The following is an 18,689-nucleotide window of genomic DNA, read 5'->3' on the forward strand; positions in this document are numbered from 1 at the left end:
CAGGATGTTGTCGCGGGGCAATATATTATCAGTTTGCTAGAATATTCGATCATATATTTGCTTAGAAAAATGGACCTCGACCTTGATATCCACCAATTCAGCAACAAATGCCAATTGAGATTGGGTGCAACTGCTCCATAGTAGCTACTCGACAGCATTCACTATATCATAAAATTGATCTGCCAGTCCAAACATATAATCATAGGACCCCCATCGTAATATGAACTCGGCCCGACATCAGTAGTATATGACATTGTACCATCATCAAGCACACCATCCTAACTATAATTAAACCAGAAACCTGGTCCGGCAGCATCGCAAATCATCCTTTGGGCCCAATTCATCTACGCCACATCACCCAATGCATACTGGTACCCTCCTACTTATGAGGAGTAAGAGTTTGCTCCTCTTGCAAAAGGGGTGCAGTGACGGCCTCAAAGTACTTCTACATACTTTCCTCGCCATGTGAAATTCAATTATAATATTGCGGCATAAAACCTTTCATATATAAATCAAAATTTACCTCATCCGGAGTTTTGAAAACTTCATTTTAGCACTTCTGACAAGGACATTTGATTTTCTCACCATCTATATATGCATGTTGAGACTTGCCCATTCTATAAATACAATAACACTATCCTCAAACTCTGGAGTAAGTCCCGCCCTCCTCGGCAGGTTCTTCTTATACATTCATCTCCTCAACTGTCTTAACATGATGAATCCTACACACACCACACACATATATATGATTATAATATTAAATTTAATTAATAAAAGTACAACAAATTTAATTAATTGACAAATAAAGGGTTCAAGTTGTTACCTGATCAAAATAACTTCAAATATCAACAAAATTTAGAGAGAGATTGACAAACAAATAGTATAAAAATATTAGTGGGATAGTGATAGATCAAGAAAATTCTAGAGAGATTGAGAAAATAGAGAGATTATAAGAAGAATGGAAGAGGATAGTGAGATTAAATGGAAAGAGTTGAATATATATATATATATATATATATAGAACATTTTGAAATGATCTTTGTAATGGTTCCTGGCACACAAAAATAGCCGTTGAAAATTAGTCGTTAATATGCAATCTGTGACGGTCTCAACACCATATGTAGGTACGGTTTTGTATCCTTTAAAATATAGCCATTGTACTATTGTTTGAATGGTTGTAGTAATACAATATTGATAATACATACAAACTGTTATGGATTGCAACAACTGTAGTCACGGTCATTGTAACACATTCTGTTTGAAAGAAAACTCATATTTAGGAATGGGCTTTGTACCTCATTTTAGAATGGATTTACCAACGTCATTTTTTAGACAAAAATTGTCTCATATCCTATAGACCATCTCTACCTTTAATAATGTGTTCCAAAAAGAGTTTCAAGTTTTTACCGTTATAAGTTTCGATTGGTTTTAAAAACACGAATTATAAAACTTATTTTCGAACACTTTTGGTAACGATTTTGCTATTCCAAAACCACAAAACATAAAAAAAAGAAGAATCATAAAGTCATCGACCAATTTCCGTTCTTTAAGAGTGCCAATAACCGTTCCAACATAATATAGGATTTGGAACGATCATCTCATACGTCCCAAATTCTAACTTTTTTTTGCAGTGACACTAATAATTTATGCTATAACCCAAATAATTCATGCTTGAAGTAAACGCAACCTAAACATAAAAGAATATAGCCCCAACACGTCTCCCTTGATATACAGAGTGCATTATCATCAGTAAATTTTATGCAAAAAATTTATATAGTAATATTAGTTTATTATTGTACGTACTCGAACTTAAGAATCTACTTAACATTTTTTCTTTAAAGAAAGAGATGATTGTCATCTAATTTATATAAATTAAACTTATTCTAATTTTATTAATTAATATTGATGCATTACAATTGAAAAAATTTAATTTGCTTTTATATATCAGCTAATTAATAAAAAAAATTTATTGGCTTTCATATAATTTAAAATTTGTATAAAATATAATTTTAATCATAACTAAATTATCCTGTGCATATCACGTACAGGTCACACGCTAGTGCATATATATTTCGAAACATGAAATTTTCCTCTTCAGACAAGCCAAGAAGGCCCGAGCCAATATTCATCTTCTGACTTTGAAAGTTGTGATATTCTTTGAAGGTGTCTTCTAATTCATCAGTCGGAATCAGTTTTATCAGTTTCTCTCTGTTCAGACTCTTGACAGGTTTTTCACGTGTAAATAAATTTGGGAATTAACAGGAATCTAAATTGATTAATCTCTGTTACTGGATTTTTAAAAGTGCAATCTTGTTTCTTATTAGATTTCTTGATTTATGCTTACTGGGTTCTCTTATTCACTGAACCATGTGATCATTGATGGGTTGATGTTTTTTTCTTAATGGTAATGACATACATAATTATATTAATATATACTAAACAATACATCAATATAATTAAAAATTATTAAAAAAAATCATATCGAATAGAACAAACACTCACAACCAGAAAATGCAAACTAGTCCTATTATTTATTCATTGAAGTAAACATCTGACAAACTCTATGTCCAATTTAATTAACCACCTATCTGCATGGATAATATATTCCCATGCACTTTGACGTGCATCAGTAAAACATATATTAAATTATAAGGGTAAAAGAATAATTTAATATGTATGAGACATACATTAAACAAATGCAACTTATCACACTATATAACTTCCAATACTATTAAAAATACCAAAATATTAATATTTTAAGGCGGGTTACTAGTTATTGAGTGAGGCCCATTTTCCTTGAAAATAGAATCTCTTTCGAAAATCACAATTCACCCGGTGTACAATTATATCAAGATAAAATTCCTAATTTTATTTCTTAGTAAAAATCTTCGACCACGTCACACTTATTTTATACATCCATGAAGCAAATGCGGCCAGAATACGAGGATGATCAATAGTATATATATCACACTCAAAGCTTAGTGCGACCTATGAAAATTGAACTTTTCCGAGCATCACCCAAATCAATATCATCCTTTTTCACTATCGTCTCAAGCTCTTTCACAAATACTTCCATGGCATTCGCCGGTAAGCAAATAGGAACTAGTTTTCCCTTCTCACCCTTGTTATTCTTAAAGGGTATGTTTAAACTCCCAAGCCCGGGAATCACACCAACGCCAGCTTTCGCCGGACCGCAGAACACAGGACTGCCCCCCCCAATCTCCAAATTTTCAGAGCCTAGATATGCCACATCAGATACTACATAAGTTCGCATATCGAATGCAAAATGTGGCCGTCCTCTGATCACCATCAAATCTGCCACCGATTTTATGTAGTCTTCTGTTACCTTAGATTTGGCCTTCATCACGAGCTCCAGTGCAAAATCTAAGGGTTGTTTGCATAAGTTTCCGGCGGTGGAGATCGCGAGAGGGGTAGCAACAACGTTGCCGTAGTAGCCAGCGGGGAGCGGCGGGTTGAATAGTTTCCGTCCGTTCACGAAGCATAAGATTCTAACCTCTTCGTTAGGGTCTGGAGAGATAGCGATTGTGCGGCAGCGCCAGATGTAAGCTGCTAGAAGTTCGAAGGTGGTGCAGCGAGAGCTGGTGACGAAGGGCGGAGATCTCGCCTGGCCCAAAGAAGAAGCTGCGTTCAACCATGTTCTCAAATGGGATGAGAGTTCCCTGAGTATCAGGTATGTTTTCGTACTCATCGTGCATGTACGACACGTGTGGCGGGTCACGCGCGCTGAGAAGGTGTCTTTGCCAAACTGGGAGGACAGAAGGGATTTCAGCGCCGCGGGCGAGTTCAGCCATGGTGGATGTTCGTTAGGGTCTGGAGAGATAGCGATTGTGCGGCAGCGCCAGATGTAAGCTGCTAGAAGTTCGAAGGTGGTGCAGCGAGAGCTGGTGACGAAGGGCGGAGATCTCGCCTGGCCCAAAGAAGAAGCTGCGTTCAACCATGTTCTCAAATGGGATGAGAGTTCCCTGAGTATCAGGTATGTTTTCGTACTCATCGTGCATGTACGACACGTGTGGCGGGTCACGCGCGCTGAGAAGGTGTCTTTGCCAAACTGGGAGGACAGAAGGGATTTCAGCGCCGCGGGCGAGTTCAGCCATGGTGGATGCGAATAGAATAAGTCCAAAACCATCGCACATGGTGTGATTGACGCGAAGAGCCAAGATAAACCCACCACATTTTAAGCGCGTGGCCTGCAAGTGAAAAGCTCTAAAGAGTAAAAAGTCTTTTAGACAAAATAATATTTGAATTTTATTTTTTCCAAAGACAAAAGATGGTATACACTTAGGGGTGGCATATGAATCGAGTTGGCTCACGATCGACTCAATTTTGAGCTTCACTCGAGCTCGAATATTGTGTCTGTTCACCAGCTCGTGAGTTTTTCCTATTTTTTTGTTTTTTTATAAATATTTTTATTTTTGAATTTTTTTATATATCTAATTTTATATTTAATATTTGATCAATTTTATAATTAAAATTGACCATATATTATAATTATTAATCAATACCATACATTTTATTTTGCAATGATAATAAATTATGGTACTTTTATTTATACATTTAATTTTTATACAAAAAGAATTTAATCAACAACTTAGTAAATTATAATATTTTATGTAATTCAAATTGTTATTTAATATGACATATATAAACTTTTGTTATATTTTAATATAAATTTGTATTACGTTATAAATTTTTTAAATTGACAAGTAATTTACTTATGATATTTTTTCTATTTTTAAGTTTTATATTATATCAGGATACATACTATGCATTATGCAATCTATTTTATTATTTATAAATTTATATCAAAATTTAGTGATTTCTATGAATCAATCTAAAAATAATGATAATGATAATAATAGTGATGGTTGAACAATTTTAATTATTATTTTATTGTATATAATGAGATCAAAAAATTTAAACAATAATTACGATATTGTAAAATTTGGGCACCCGATTCACACCAAATTTAAATATATATAAGACCGTGTCCATAGATCATATCGGACGGTTTGATTTAAAATTACGTGGCCGGATTCTACGATACACCGACTGGAATGATTATTCTTAGTATGATATCTTGCCATTAGTATATCCAATAAGATATCTTGACATTCGTATATCCAATAAGTCTAAAATATTACCAAGTGTATTTTTGTGTAAGTATGATCATATCGATCTGATCTAAATTTTGATAGTTCGATTAACCCATATTGTTTAACAATATAAGATAAAAGTTACGTCAATGTAATACTAATATTTATAAATATATAAATTTACTGCAAATTGTGAACATATATTAATCTCTACTATAAAATATTTTTATGTATTTCAATTGCATTATTTCATATAATTGATACTTTTCTATAACTTAAAACTATTCAGAATGATTTTATTTTTTTTGTACATTTTACTAATTATATTACTAGTAAACTAATGAGTAGTTTATATTTATAACAATAAATTAAAATTTCATACTATATTTTCGTATATTTATAATATAGTATACATTATACAATCTATTTTATTACTTATAAATTTATGTAAAAAATTGGTGATTCTCATTATTTAATCTAATAATAATAATAATAATAATAATAATAATATAATATGCATTATACAATCTATTTTTTTAATTATAATTTATGTAAAAAAATGATGATTCCCGCATTTAATATAATCATAATAATAATAATAATAATAATAAATAAATAAATAAAATTAAAAAAAATCAGATTGAGCTCGATCTCGAGCTCGACTCATTGCCAGTCCTAGATAAACTTACGGGTTGAATTCATTTTGCCGCCTAATTGTACTTATATTCTTTAAATTAATAGATGTAACACAATCAAATAATAAATAATATTGCTCTTATATTATATACATACACGCATATTTCTATAATTTAACCTTTTTAATGTATTTTTCATTTTACAGTCAATTAAAGATATTTTAATTGATAATTATTCTTAGGATCACTTCTTAATTTAATAATGATAACTTTGAATTTTGTGAACAAAATAATAGTATTGCTTAATTTAAAATAATCATTCACTCTTTTTTATTCATTATGAATAAATTTTATAAAACTTATATAATCTAAAAATATAATAAGAAAACTAAAAGTATATTCCACCAACTTTTTGTTCAAAATCCTAGTTGTTAATATTTAATAAATATTATTAAGATTTAATTTTTTTTAAACTTATCTTTAAGTCCTAAGATTAAAAACTATTGACTTGGATTTTTTATTATATTGTCATATTGGATTAAGTTTATAAAATTTATTAATATTTTTAACTTCTGAAAATGCAAAAGAAAAAAAAAAAGAGAGAGAGGGAGACTCTTTTATTTTAAGTTAATTAATATGTTACTATTATGTTCATAAGAGTTTAAAATTTTCAATATTTAATTAGAGCATATTCATCATATAAAAATATAAAAAAAATAAAAAAGATAATTTTCTGCTTATAAAAGGTTTACTTGATAATTTTACAAACTTAAGGGGACTAAAGTGAAAGTATCAAACTTAAATTGACCATTTTAGGGTAAAAAAATCAAAATTCAGCCACATTTTTGTCGAAAAATGGTTAGAGGGATCAAACTGAGATTTTTATTAATTTGATAATAAAATTAAATTATTAAGTATTTAATTTTTTTTTAGATAAAATTAAGTAATTAGATATCAATATTTTAAATATATTTTCTTTAAAATCATATGACAAAATATTTTAATTATTTTTTCGCAAACAAATTAATAAAAAATCTTTTGAATACAAATAAGTTATATTGGTAATCAACTAGATATACAGTTGGTGAAATATTATGTTTCAATTATAAAAGGTATAGATTTAAGTAATAATGAATTGACATTGAATCTGGCAAAAATGCAATTTTGCTCCTCTACGTATTTATGGGGCTGGCAAATTTTGTTCTGCACAAATTAATTTTCAAAGTTTAATCCTATAACTTTAATAATTTTGTAATTTCATTTTTTTTTGGTCAATTTGGCTAGAAAATTGCATATAACTTGCACATGATCCGATTAAATTACAATTTTAGTCATTTAACTTAGGAGGCATTGGTATATTTAGTCCTATAACTTGAAAGAGTTGGCATTTTTGGTACTTCATGAATTTATTTACAGAACTAAATTGTAATTTTCGGTCAATTTGGCCAAAAAGGACTAAAAATGCCAAAATTATAAAGTTACAGGACTACAATTGTAATTTTTTCTTTGAATAAATAAGTAGTGAATCAATTATTTAATTGTTAGCAGTAATTTTGCGAGTGTGACTAAAATATTTATCGTGGCTAAAACAAAAAAATTATTTATCACGGGGTGTAACCATGGTAAAACATACTTTCCATAGTAGATAAGCTAAATTTATTGGTTTATCTAGTTAATAATAGTTATTTACCATAACTTTTAATTCATAGCCATTAAAAGTGTAGGAAATAATAATTTTTTAAGTAACATTATGTGTATAAAGATGACATCATATATTTTATTTATAGATACATTTATATACGTGATATGTGTATGTTGAATGAAATAAAAATAAAATAGATACTCTTTGTAATAAAAAATCCAATCAGAGCAAACAGTTGGCGTATACATATATATATATATATATATACACACGTTCTTTGGTCTATTTTGGAAAAGCAAAAAAAGATATTATCTTTTAAAGAAAAGTAAGATTAAGCCACCTTTTGTTATAAGATTTTTCAAATTCTTTAATCCACCTAAATTTTATAATTTTATTTGAAAAAATATAATTTTAGTCTTGTAACTTATAGAGGTGGTAATTTTGGTTCTAGAAAAAGTGATTTTCTCAATTTAGTAATGTAGCTGTAAAAATTTGGCAATTCTCATCCTTTTCCAGCCAAAATTACATGTGACTTGCAAATAAGTCAATTAAATTGCAATTTTGGTCCTGTAACTTAGAGAGCGTTGATATTTTTAGTCCTATTACTTGAAAGAGTTATCAATTTTTGTCCTTCATGAATTTATTTTACAGGACTAAAATTGCGAGTAAATTGCAATTTTTGGTCAAATTGACTAAAAAAGGACTAGAATTGCCAAAGTTATAAAGTTTTATAACTAAATTACGAAAATCAATTTGTACCGGATTAAAAAGGTCATCCCCTAAGTTACATGACTAAAATTATAATTTTTTCTTAATATTTTTTCCTAAATAAAAAATATTTATTTGTATCATTTTAAACTCTAAATATTTGATGATTATTTCGATAATTGTTATATTTTACAAAAACTTCTAATATTTTATAGATTTTGACATTATATATATACCTGAATAAGCAACAAAGGGCAATTCACCACACCGCCGGAGCCCGGGACATCGTAAAGAAGCTCCTCCAGGCATGGGAACGGCGGCTGAAGGGTGTCGCCGAACTGCTGCAGCCTCACGTCCGCATCTGCTTCAATGAACAGTGCGCCCTCGCCCGTGCACTCCACCACCAGCTTCCTACCGGCCGTCTCCCTCAGCCGCCCGGCCAATGGGTAGTAGAAAACCAAGGCCTTGGCCAGGGCATCGCGGAAAACCTTGACCGGATCCTTTATGTCCATGGCTGGATTTTTTGGGAAGAATGCGATGAGGGGAAGATGGAAGCGGAAGGCCTCTTGATCATCGATGTCGGAGAGAGTTTTGAATTCATGGGGTGTGGGTTTCGCTGGAGGGATCAGCTCTGTATTTTTCCTTGTAACCTTGAAGGTTAAAGCATTTGGTGATGCCATTTATGGAAGTGTTTATTGTACAAGGAGAGAGGGTTATGATTACATTGGTTTGAGAATGAGATGTATGTATAGAAGTTTAGAGGATCTTAATGAGTTGCGGGAAGTTGCATTCATATGTCTGATAAGTTAGTCATATTTTAGATTTAGTTTTATTATTTTTGAATCACTATATTCGACAATATCTTCCAAAGACTTGCGATTTAATCCCAAATATTAGCTTCGTTAGTTTTCTAACATCTCGAATGATGAGTTTAAAAAATAATGGAATCAAAATAATAAAAACTAATGATAAGGGAAAAGTATTATTTTAGTCCGCTAAGTATGTCTAATTTTAATTTTAGTTCGATAACTATATCCATTTCTTTTAGGTTCAGTAACTTACAAAATTGCTTACTTTTAGTCCTATGTCAGATTTTCGGACAATTTTACCCCTACGTAACTTTTGAAAGACAGATTTAGTCCATATGCATTCATAGGGGTAAAATTGTCCAAAACCTGTCAGATGACTAAAAGTAAGCAATTTCGTAAAGTTACTGAACCTAAACAAAAATGGACATAATCATCGGACTAAAATTAAAATTAGGCATATTTAGCGGACTAAAATAATACTTTTCCCCTAAAGATAATAAAAAGAACATCTCGAATGTTTGCAATTTTTTTTAAGGCATAATACAAGGTGTTTTTATTGGGTAAAATGCTTTTTCAGTTTCATAAAATAAAGACAGAATTTGTTTTGATACCATATCTATGGTAGGTGCCGCTTTTAATACCATAAAACTCATAATCACGTATTATTTGTCACAAAAAGTTATGTGTATTCTTTTGGGACTAAAAAGATATTGTTTGAGACTAAAAGGTGTTGTTTGGGACAAAAAAGACATTCTGATTTTGCAACTATGGAGTTCCAAAATCGCATTTTTTGGGACTAAAAAGGCTTAATTTTGAGTTTTATGGGACTAAACTCGTTAAATGCCATAGTTGTAGTACCAAAAGAAATTCTGCGCTTATTTTATGAAAAAAGAAATATCACTACAAGAAAATAGCCTGATAGCAATGAAAAAGAATTAGCGTCAAAGTAATTACAAGTAAAACTCTTGTTGCTAAATCACATATTTAATACAAGAATTTACTTGCTAATATTTAGAAATGAAAGTTTACTTGCTTACGAATTTAGAAACGAATTATTTACAATATATATTAAATAGTATAAATTAGCAACGAAAATTTTATTTTTTAATTTAGCTCGACACTAACTTTAACATCAATTTTTTTTGTAGCTATTGAGTTATTTTTTTGTAGTGTATTTATCTCTATTTTATTATTTTGGATTTTTCTAATATCAATAAAGAATATAAAATCAAAAATTCTAAAAACCCTAAAAAAGAAACACGCGCATTTATTTTGATATTTCTCTATCTATCTTTAAAAAAAATTAAGAAAAAGAAACTAGTTTTTTCCTTTTTTAGGGTTTCTTGTGATTTCTTTTTTATATTTCTCTTTTGCTATTGATATTAATTTTATTTCCCTTAGGCTTTTCTTATGTTATTTAAAACTCTTGCAAACAAAATATTGTCATTTTTGTGTAGTTCAAGTGGTAAGAGGCTCAACTTATGTCTTGATAGATTCAAGTCCAAATCCAATTGGAAACAAAATATTATACTTTATCTGGGGAATATAGTATTTTTTATTTCATAAATTAGGCGAGTTTCAATTTTGATCACATTTGTTATGGATTTTGTATTTTTAGTTCTGTAATTTATAAAATATTTAACATATTTGATTCTCATTTATTTTTTCATCTACAATTTAACGGCAGAGAGCATGTGATCGTTGCGTATTTTTTTTGTAGAGGGAAAAATGATGAATTTTTCAGCTTGGGACCACTTATGGGGGCAATATAATTATATTTGAGGGGATTTTTTTTTTTTAAGGAAATTAGGACAAAGAAAGGAAAACTTCTCTCTTCTCTCACAAAATTTGAATCCCACCCTTAAAATGGAGCACTCATAAACAACTGTTGGAAGAAGGACTAATTTTTCTTCCATCCAAAAATACTTAACAACCACATTCTAAACACGTCATCTACATTGTTAAATTATAAATCGAAAAGTGAATGAGGACCAAAAGTGTTAATTTTATAAATTGCGGGACTGATTAAAAGTATTAATTCCATAATAAATTGGACCAAAAGTAAAACAAACCCAACTTATAGGACAAAAAATACTATTTTTTCTAGTCCGCATCCAATTAAAGGTATATTTTATAAATAAATTTAAACATATATAATTAAATAAGATCATATCATTTATATAATTATACACACATATTTATAGGAAGGTGAGATGGGCAGAGTTCTATGAACCTATCAAATTTTGCTAAAACTGAATTTTCGGTTCAATATTAATTGACACGAATTGTTTTAAAACTTTGGTATTAAGTTTGATTTCTATTTTGATTACAGTTAACTGAAATAAATCGAATATCGAATACTTGGCTTTTAATGTAATACATATAACCAAATTGTTTCAGAAAAGAAGTGTTTATATATATTTTTAATATTTTTAGGTGTCTTAACTCATTTGGTAAAATTAAGGCCTCGTGACTTTAAAAGTTATGGATTCGAACCCTGCTATATGCATGGGATATTGTTCTACTGCATCGTATATGTTGTTTACTATAATAGTAGGTGTTGTTTAGATTTAATTTATCTTATATTATTGAACCATGTATTATTATTATAATTGACTTTATTAAATATTAATATTCAATAAAAGTAATTAAAATCGATTTATATTTCAATTATGAATAGTTAATCACTTTCAATGAAGAAAAAAGAATTTCCAATTATGTAAAAGACCTAAACAATGAAGCATGGATGATGAAACTTTGCATTGGGTCGCATGTTGATTCAGGAGAAGGCTTTCTGGAAACAAAAGATCGGCATCAAATGGGTTAAAGATGGGGAGCGGAACACGAGATATTTCCACTCTTTGGTGAAGAAGAGGAGGTTTCGTGGTACGATCTTTGAGATATAACATGAGAGGGAGGTTTTAATTGACCCGACATCAATTAAGGTGGCCTCTTTCTTTGAGCAGCTCCTATCCGCAGAGCCGGTAATTCTAGATGAGATAGAACGAGATTGCCTAGAGGATGGCCTGACAGATGAGGATAGGTGTTTCTTGTGTGCCATGCCAATGATGGGGCAGAGGTTCGGAAGGCAGTTTTCTGCATTGTGCCGGAGAGTGTTGTAGGGCCAGATGGATTTGAGGCGAGTTTCTATTATACCTGCTGGGATCTCGTTTCAGAGGATGTTTTTAGTGCAGGGACTGAATTTTTCCATGGCATAGTGATGCCAAAGAGTTTCACTTCTACTACCATCTATCTTATACCAAAGACTGCCAACCTAGCTTCCTAGAGTGAGTATCGGCCAATAAGTTTGTGTAATGTTATGAATAAGATCTGCACGAAGCTGATGACCATCAGGCTTGGGTATGTCTTGCCAAAGGTGTTATCCCCATCCCAGAGTGGATTTGTCCCGGGGCGATTATTGAGTGATAATGTCCTTTTGGCATAAGAGTTGGTTCACTCACTTGAGTCTCGACGGTCGGAGGTGAATGTAATCTTTAAGCTTGATATGGTCAAGGCCTATGATCGGGTCAACTGGGCCAATGATCGGGTCAACTGGGAGTTTCTTTTTCAAGTCTTGCGACTGAAAGGCTTCCCACAGTGCTGGATTGACTTGGTGGTTAATGCTGTCTCAAACTGTTGGGTTTTTGGTCCTTGTGAATGCGGACCATGCTGGAATTTTTCATTCAATAGCGGCCTACGACAGAGAGATCCTTTATCCCCAGTACTATTTGTGCTTGCTGCTGATTACTTATCTCGAGGACTGGATAGGCTCTTTGCGGCAAACCCGATGATGTATTACCAATCTCTGGATCGGGTTCAGGTGTCCCACCTAGCCTGTGCCGATGATATGATGATCTTTACTAACATCTGCAGTCAACACATGGGGTTACTCCGTGATTTTCTACATGCATATGAGCGGGTATCGGGACATTTTGGATTGGAGGGACCTGGGATCACTATCACTAGGAACATATAATCTAAACTCATGCACATTTTTTAGGGGAGATTATATAATTCTCGATATATTAATTGTATGTGGTATAACTCATTATAGGATATGGGGGTAAGGTAAGGACGGACAATTATTGATTGAGTAGATAAAAGTATTGTGAAGTCGAGGTAAGTAAATAATTAGAATTATTCATATATGTTTTCTTTATTTGTGGTATTAAATTTATGGTTCATGCTGATGTTGATTTATCAGAAAGTATATGAGTGGTGAATGATTTAATTTGATTGACGATATTGTGTACGTGAAATGCGAAGACGTTGAAATATTATGTTTGTTGTATGTTGTGTTGTGGGTATTTGAAATTGAGAATGTATCGATATATGATTTTATGTTACTAGTTGCTTACAAAAACGGTGATATGTGGAAATGAGGGAGTGGTGAAAATTGAATATAATTGTGGTGTGAAGACCCCTTGATATGTTTAAAAACCTATAAGGCGAAATGAAATGAAAAGAGCTATGATGCGTTATGAGAAAGAAAGAAAATAAAAAGAGTTTTGATGCGATATGAAAAAAATGTGATATGAAAAGAGCGACGTTGCGAAATAAAAGATCTATGATGCGAATTGAAAGAGCTATGATGCAAAATGAGATTGATGAGCTAGCTGTCAAGGGGATTAATTTGAACTTATTTAATGGTGAGATTGAGTTGATGGAAAAAATACGATATCACCTTTTGGTAAGCAAACTAAAAGAAAGGGAGTTTAATTAGTTGTTTTATTGCGAGTTAGCTATGTGATGTGATGAAGCTGATTATGTTGGAATTAAATTGACTGTATTTTATATATGTTGCCTACTTATCATGTCTGGGTTGTGTTTGATATACATATATAGATAGGGCTGGATATTTATTTACTGAGTGACAGGCTCACTCATCTGCTGACATTTTCTTTTAGGATAGACTTTGAGGTGTCTGCCTGTTAAAAACTAGGTCTACACGCTATACTCAGGCAGGTCGAGCCAGTATGCAGTTTTCTCCTCTTTGTCAGTTAGAGTACAAATCGTATTTTGTTTGTATAAATGAGAACGTAAGAGTGGGAATTAATTGTGATGGATTACTTGTGGTGTTTGATATGTATTGTTGGGTGGAGAGCCCATAACATTATTGCAGAAATAATACACAAAGATATACAAGATATTAATATCAATATAAAGCAGCGAAAATAATCGATCAAACGAAGGCTTAGAGAGCCAGATCTATTTCTTAGACTTTACTCACGATCACTAAGATCGACAGCCTTAAGATAAAACCCACGGTTGCACACGGTTTTGGCACAAATCCCTTACCACAAAGGCTATAACCCTCGATCACATAGATCTTCTTAGCACACGGTCACTGAGACCTTCAATCTCTCTATTTCACAAACATTTGCACTGAGCTTATCGGAATAATTTTCTCTTATAAGATAGGAGAAGGAGTCTCCTATTTATGGGGCCGAGAGAAGAGATGGAGATGGAAGATAGGGATCACATTCCAGAAACCATCAGCTTGGTTTTGGAAGGAGAATGATTGCAAGAGGAAAGTGAATCACAAAGAGGGAATAGAGAGATGTGAGATATGAGAGAATATTAGGGTTAGGTAGAAATAAGTAACCAATCCAGGTCGGATCGGGTCGTGGGTTGGTTTGTGGGTCGTGGGCTTGGGCCAAACCGTAGCCATCCAAGTGGGTGCATTGGGCCTTCCTATTTTCGGTCCTGGGCATAAATTTTCCAACATATTCCCCCTTGGACTAGGACCCAGAAAGAGCCAAAGCCCAAAGGGACAAATTAAACGGATCTGCAAACATCATAGCCGATTTTTCCTGCAAAATAAAGAGTGTTAGTAACAAAATTTAACTTATGGTATTTTAAGCACAACACATAGCAAACAACATAATTAACTTTTCCACAAAGCAAGCACCAAGCAAATAGCGACGCTATGAACTCCTAGCCACTGAGGCTAAATCAAACAGCCACTAAGGCTTAATCAGCCACTCAGGCAAATTCACACCATCAAGGCACACAAAGAACTCAAGGAGCCACTTAGGCGGCCACTAAGGCACAGTCACACAACTACATAGGCTATAAATTACCACCAAAGTAATGTCACAAAGACATACAACCACATAGGTTTATCGAGCAACTTAGGCTTATTCATGAAACCACTAAGGTTCATTCATACAACCATTAAGGCTCAATTAAATATCCACACAGGCTCATTTTAAAAAAAAAATTAGCGACTTAGGCATAAATCACAAACACTAAAAACATCCACGAAGGAACATTACTTAATGCACTAAGCAATAATATCACTCACAGCACAAGTGTACATAGCGATTATTGACATAAAGCCTAAAAGCATATCCTTCAAAAATAATGCACATAGCATACACGAAGAGAAAACCAAGGATTCCCAATACAACAATTTCAGCAGCAATTTCGCGAAAAATAAAAATGGTTAGATGTTACCGTGAGTCTTCAAGATCATAGCAACCGTGGCTCTGATACCACTGTTGGGTGGAGAGCCCATAACATTATTGCAAAAATAATACACAAAGATATACAAGATATTAACATCAATATAAAGCAGCGGAAATAATCGATCAAACGAAGGCTCAGAGAGCCAGATCCATTTCTGAGGCTTTACTCACGATCAGATCGGCAGCCTTAAGATAAAATCCACGGTTGCACACGGTTTTGGCACAAAGCCCTTGCCACAAAGGTTATAACCCTCGATCACATAGATCTTTTTAGCACACGGTTACTGAGACCTTCAATCTCTCTATTTCACAAAGATTTTCACTGAGCTTATCGGAATAATTTTATCTTATAAGATAGGAGAAGGAGTCTCCTATTTATAGGGCCGAGAGAAGAGATGGAGATGGAAGATAGAGATCACCTTCCATAAACTGTCAGCTTTGTGATCTGCAAACATCATAGCCGATTTTTCCTGCAAAATAAAGAGTGTTAGTAACAAAATTTAACTTATGGTATTTTAAGCACAACACATAGCAAACAACATAATTAACTTTTCCACAAAGCAAGCACCAAGCAAATAGCGACGCTATGAACTCCTAGCCACTGAGGCTAAATCAAACAGCCACTAAGGCTTAATCAGCCACTCAGGCAAATTCACACCATCAAGGCACACAAAGAACTCAAGGAGCCACTTAGGCGGCCACTAAGGCACAATCACACAGCTACATAGGCTATAAATTACCACCAAAGTAATGTCACAAAGACATACAACCACATAGGTTTATCGAGCAACTTAGGCTTATTCATGAAACCACTAAGGTTCATTCATACAACCATTAAGGCTCAATTAAATATCCACACAGGCTCATTTTAAAAAAAAAATTAGCGACTTAGGCATAAATCACAAACACTAAAAATATCCACGAAGGAACATTACTTAATGCACTAAGCAATAATATCACTCACAGCACAAGTGTACATAGCGATTATTGGCATAAAGCCTAAAAGCATATCCTTCAAAAATAATGCACATAGCATACACGAAGAGAAAACCAAGGATTCCCAATACAACAATTTCAGCAGCAATTTCGCGAAAAATAAAAATGGTTAGATGTTACCGTGAGTCTTCAAGATCATAGAAACCGTGGCTCTGATACCACTGTTGGGTGGAGAGCCCATAACATTATTGCAAAAATAATACACAAAGATATACAAGATATTAACATGAATATAGAACAGCGGAAATAATCGATCAAACGAAGGCTCAGAGAGCCAGATCCATTTCTGAGGCTTTACTCACGATCAGATCGGCAGCCTTAAGATAAAATCCACGGTTGCACACGGTTTTGGCACAAAGCCCTTGCCACAAAGGTTATAACCCTCGATCACATAGATCTTTTTAGCACACGGTTACTGAGACCTTCAATCTCTCTATTTCACAAAGATTTTCACTGAGCTTATCGGAATAATTTTATCTTATAAGATAGGAGAAGGAGTCTCCTATTTATAGGGCCGAGAGAAGAGATGGAGATGGAAGATAGAGATCACCTTCCATAAACTGTCAGCTTTGTTTTGGAAAGAGAATCATTGCAAGTGGAAAGTGAATCACAGAGAGGGAATAGAGAGATGTGAGATATGGGAGAATATTAGGGTTAGGTAGAAATAAGTAACCAATCCGAGTCGGGTAGGGTCGTGGGTTGGTTTGTGGGTCGTGGGCTTGGGCCAAACTGTAGCCATCCAAGTGGGTTTATTGGGCCTCCCTATTTCCGGTCCTGGGCCATAAATTTTCCAACATGTATATATCATGTTGTGGGTTGATTATGTCTGTTATGACGTTGAGATTACGTATACATATTGATTAGATGATTTTGTACATATATATATATATATAAACACAGTGATTACTTTAAATATAACGTTTAGGGAAGATATAGCCCTAGTAGCGTTAGGGGGTGCTACATTTTCCCCAAAGATGCTTGGTTGACTTGAATCATCAGGAGTTTGTATTTCCTGTGACTTAATTGTTTCCGTTTCACTAGAGTCTGGCGATGGCCTTATGTCGGCAGTACTTGAATCTACCACTGTAGGTGTAGAGTCCTGCTCTCTCAACTTGCGAGTCATCACCGAGGGAGATGCTTTCCAAATTGGTCCCATGAGGTCGTGCCATAGCGAGCTAAAAGCTAGAATGGTACTCCTAATTGCGATCTGGACAGTGTCAAGATCTGCTCGTTGGACTTGGCTAGCTATTTGGGCTTTCACCATTAACTATCCAAAATTTTTGTCAAGCTGCTCAAGATTTAACCTGAGATACCTAAGCCTTATGATGACGGAGTTTGCTTATGCTACCATCTCTTGTTAGAAAATCTACAAGAACATTTTCATGAAATTTCATAACGACAATATTATAACAATAACATTAGCATTTTGCTTGCCATGAATGTATTAAGTCAAACATAAATTAAAATAAAATATTAGTATCAAATAAAACTTAATCTTAAATATAAGATAACTACAAATTAATATTGTATTTTGGAGTTAGGATTTTGGATAAACACAATATAGATATTTTAATCAAGAAGTATTTCTTTATAATTCAAAATAATAATTAAAAATTTAAAAATAAGCTTTTAGATATATAAAAAAATCAATATTTAAGGTATTTAAATTAAATAAAATCTCTTCGTGGATAAACACAACATAGATATTTTATTATTTATCGAATGGAATAGAGAAATTCAATTCATCGTTGGATATGCTATTCTGATGTAGCAAAACGTAGATGGTGTTTCAATACAAATTTCAATAATCATTTGATTGGAAGAAAGAGGTTGAGAATTAGAAGAGGACATTCTCATTAATTTTCCAACCACCAGTCCCTCTCCAATTTCTAACACGAAAATACCATGAGAATTATTTCAATTTGAGTAGAGAAAATATCGTGACCAAATTTCTCATGAGAAAGAAAACCTTTTCATGTTATACCGACGACATAATTTTATTTTTTTAATTGTTTTTATTAAATTAAAAAATAGAAAAATATATATATTTTTGTTATCCATAATAACAACTTTATGCACAATATTTTTAATCACTAATTAAAACTATCAAAATCATATAATAATAAGACAAAAAATTCTCATAAGTTGATACATATAATTAATCACAATTTTAATATTATCACTTCAAATTTTGTCACTAATATATATACATATATATATATATATATATATATTTATACGATTATCGTAGGACACCAATTAACCTTTTTTATGCAGTTATAAAAATATAGAAAGAAGTACTGATATATGCTACA

The 18,689-nt window shown here is 32.5% G+C and overlaps 1 protein-coding gene across 1 annotated transcript; it reads right to left on the reverse strand.

Annotated features, from left to right (window-relative positions):
- Positions 2,829 to 8,863, reverse strand: LOC105167779 (benzyl alcohol O-benzoyltransferase-like). Its single transcript, XM_011087595.2, has 3 exons — positions 8,336 to 8,863; positions 3,904 to 4,208; positions 2,829 to 3,620 (listed from the first exon to the last, which is right to left on the reverse strand). Exons 1-3 carry the CDS (start codon positions 8,777 to 8,779, stop codon positions 2,972 to 2,974), a joined length of 1,398 nt encoding a protein of 465 aa, XP_011085897.1. The 5' UTR covers positions 8,780 to 8,863; the 3' UTR covers positions 2,829 to 2,971.

The sequence above is a fragment of the Sesamum indicum genome, linkage group LG8, assembly GCF_000512975.1.
Source record: "Sesamum indicum cultivar Zhongzhi No. 13 linkage group LG8, S_indicum_v1.0, whole genome shotgun sequence".
Taxonomy (NCBI): Eukaryota; Viridiplantae; Streptophyta; class Magnoliopsida; order Lamiales; family Pedaliaceae; genus Sesamum; species Sesamum indicum.

What these genes read in the sequence shown, in the direction of transcription:
- LOC105167779 (XM_011087595.2), bottom strand. Translation starts at nt 8,779, where the DNA reads ATGGCATCACCAAATGCTTTAACCTTCAAGGTTACAAGGAAAAATACA. An exon ending in GCCCTTTGTTGCTTATTCAG is followed by an intron (nt 4,209 to 8,335) that starts GTATATATATAA and finishes TTTCACTTGCAG; the next exon opens with GCCACGCGCTTAAAATGTGG. An exon ending in ATCTCCGCCCTTCGTCACCA is followed by an intron (nt 3,621 to 3,903) that starts GCTCTCGCTGCA and finishes GGGCCAGGCGAG; the next exon opens with ATCTCCGCCCTTCGTCACCA.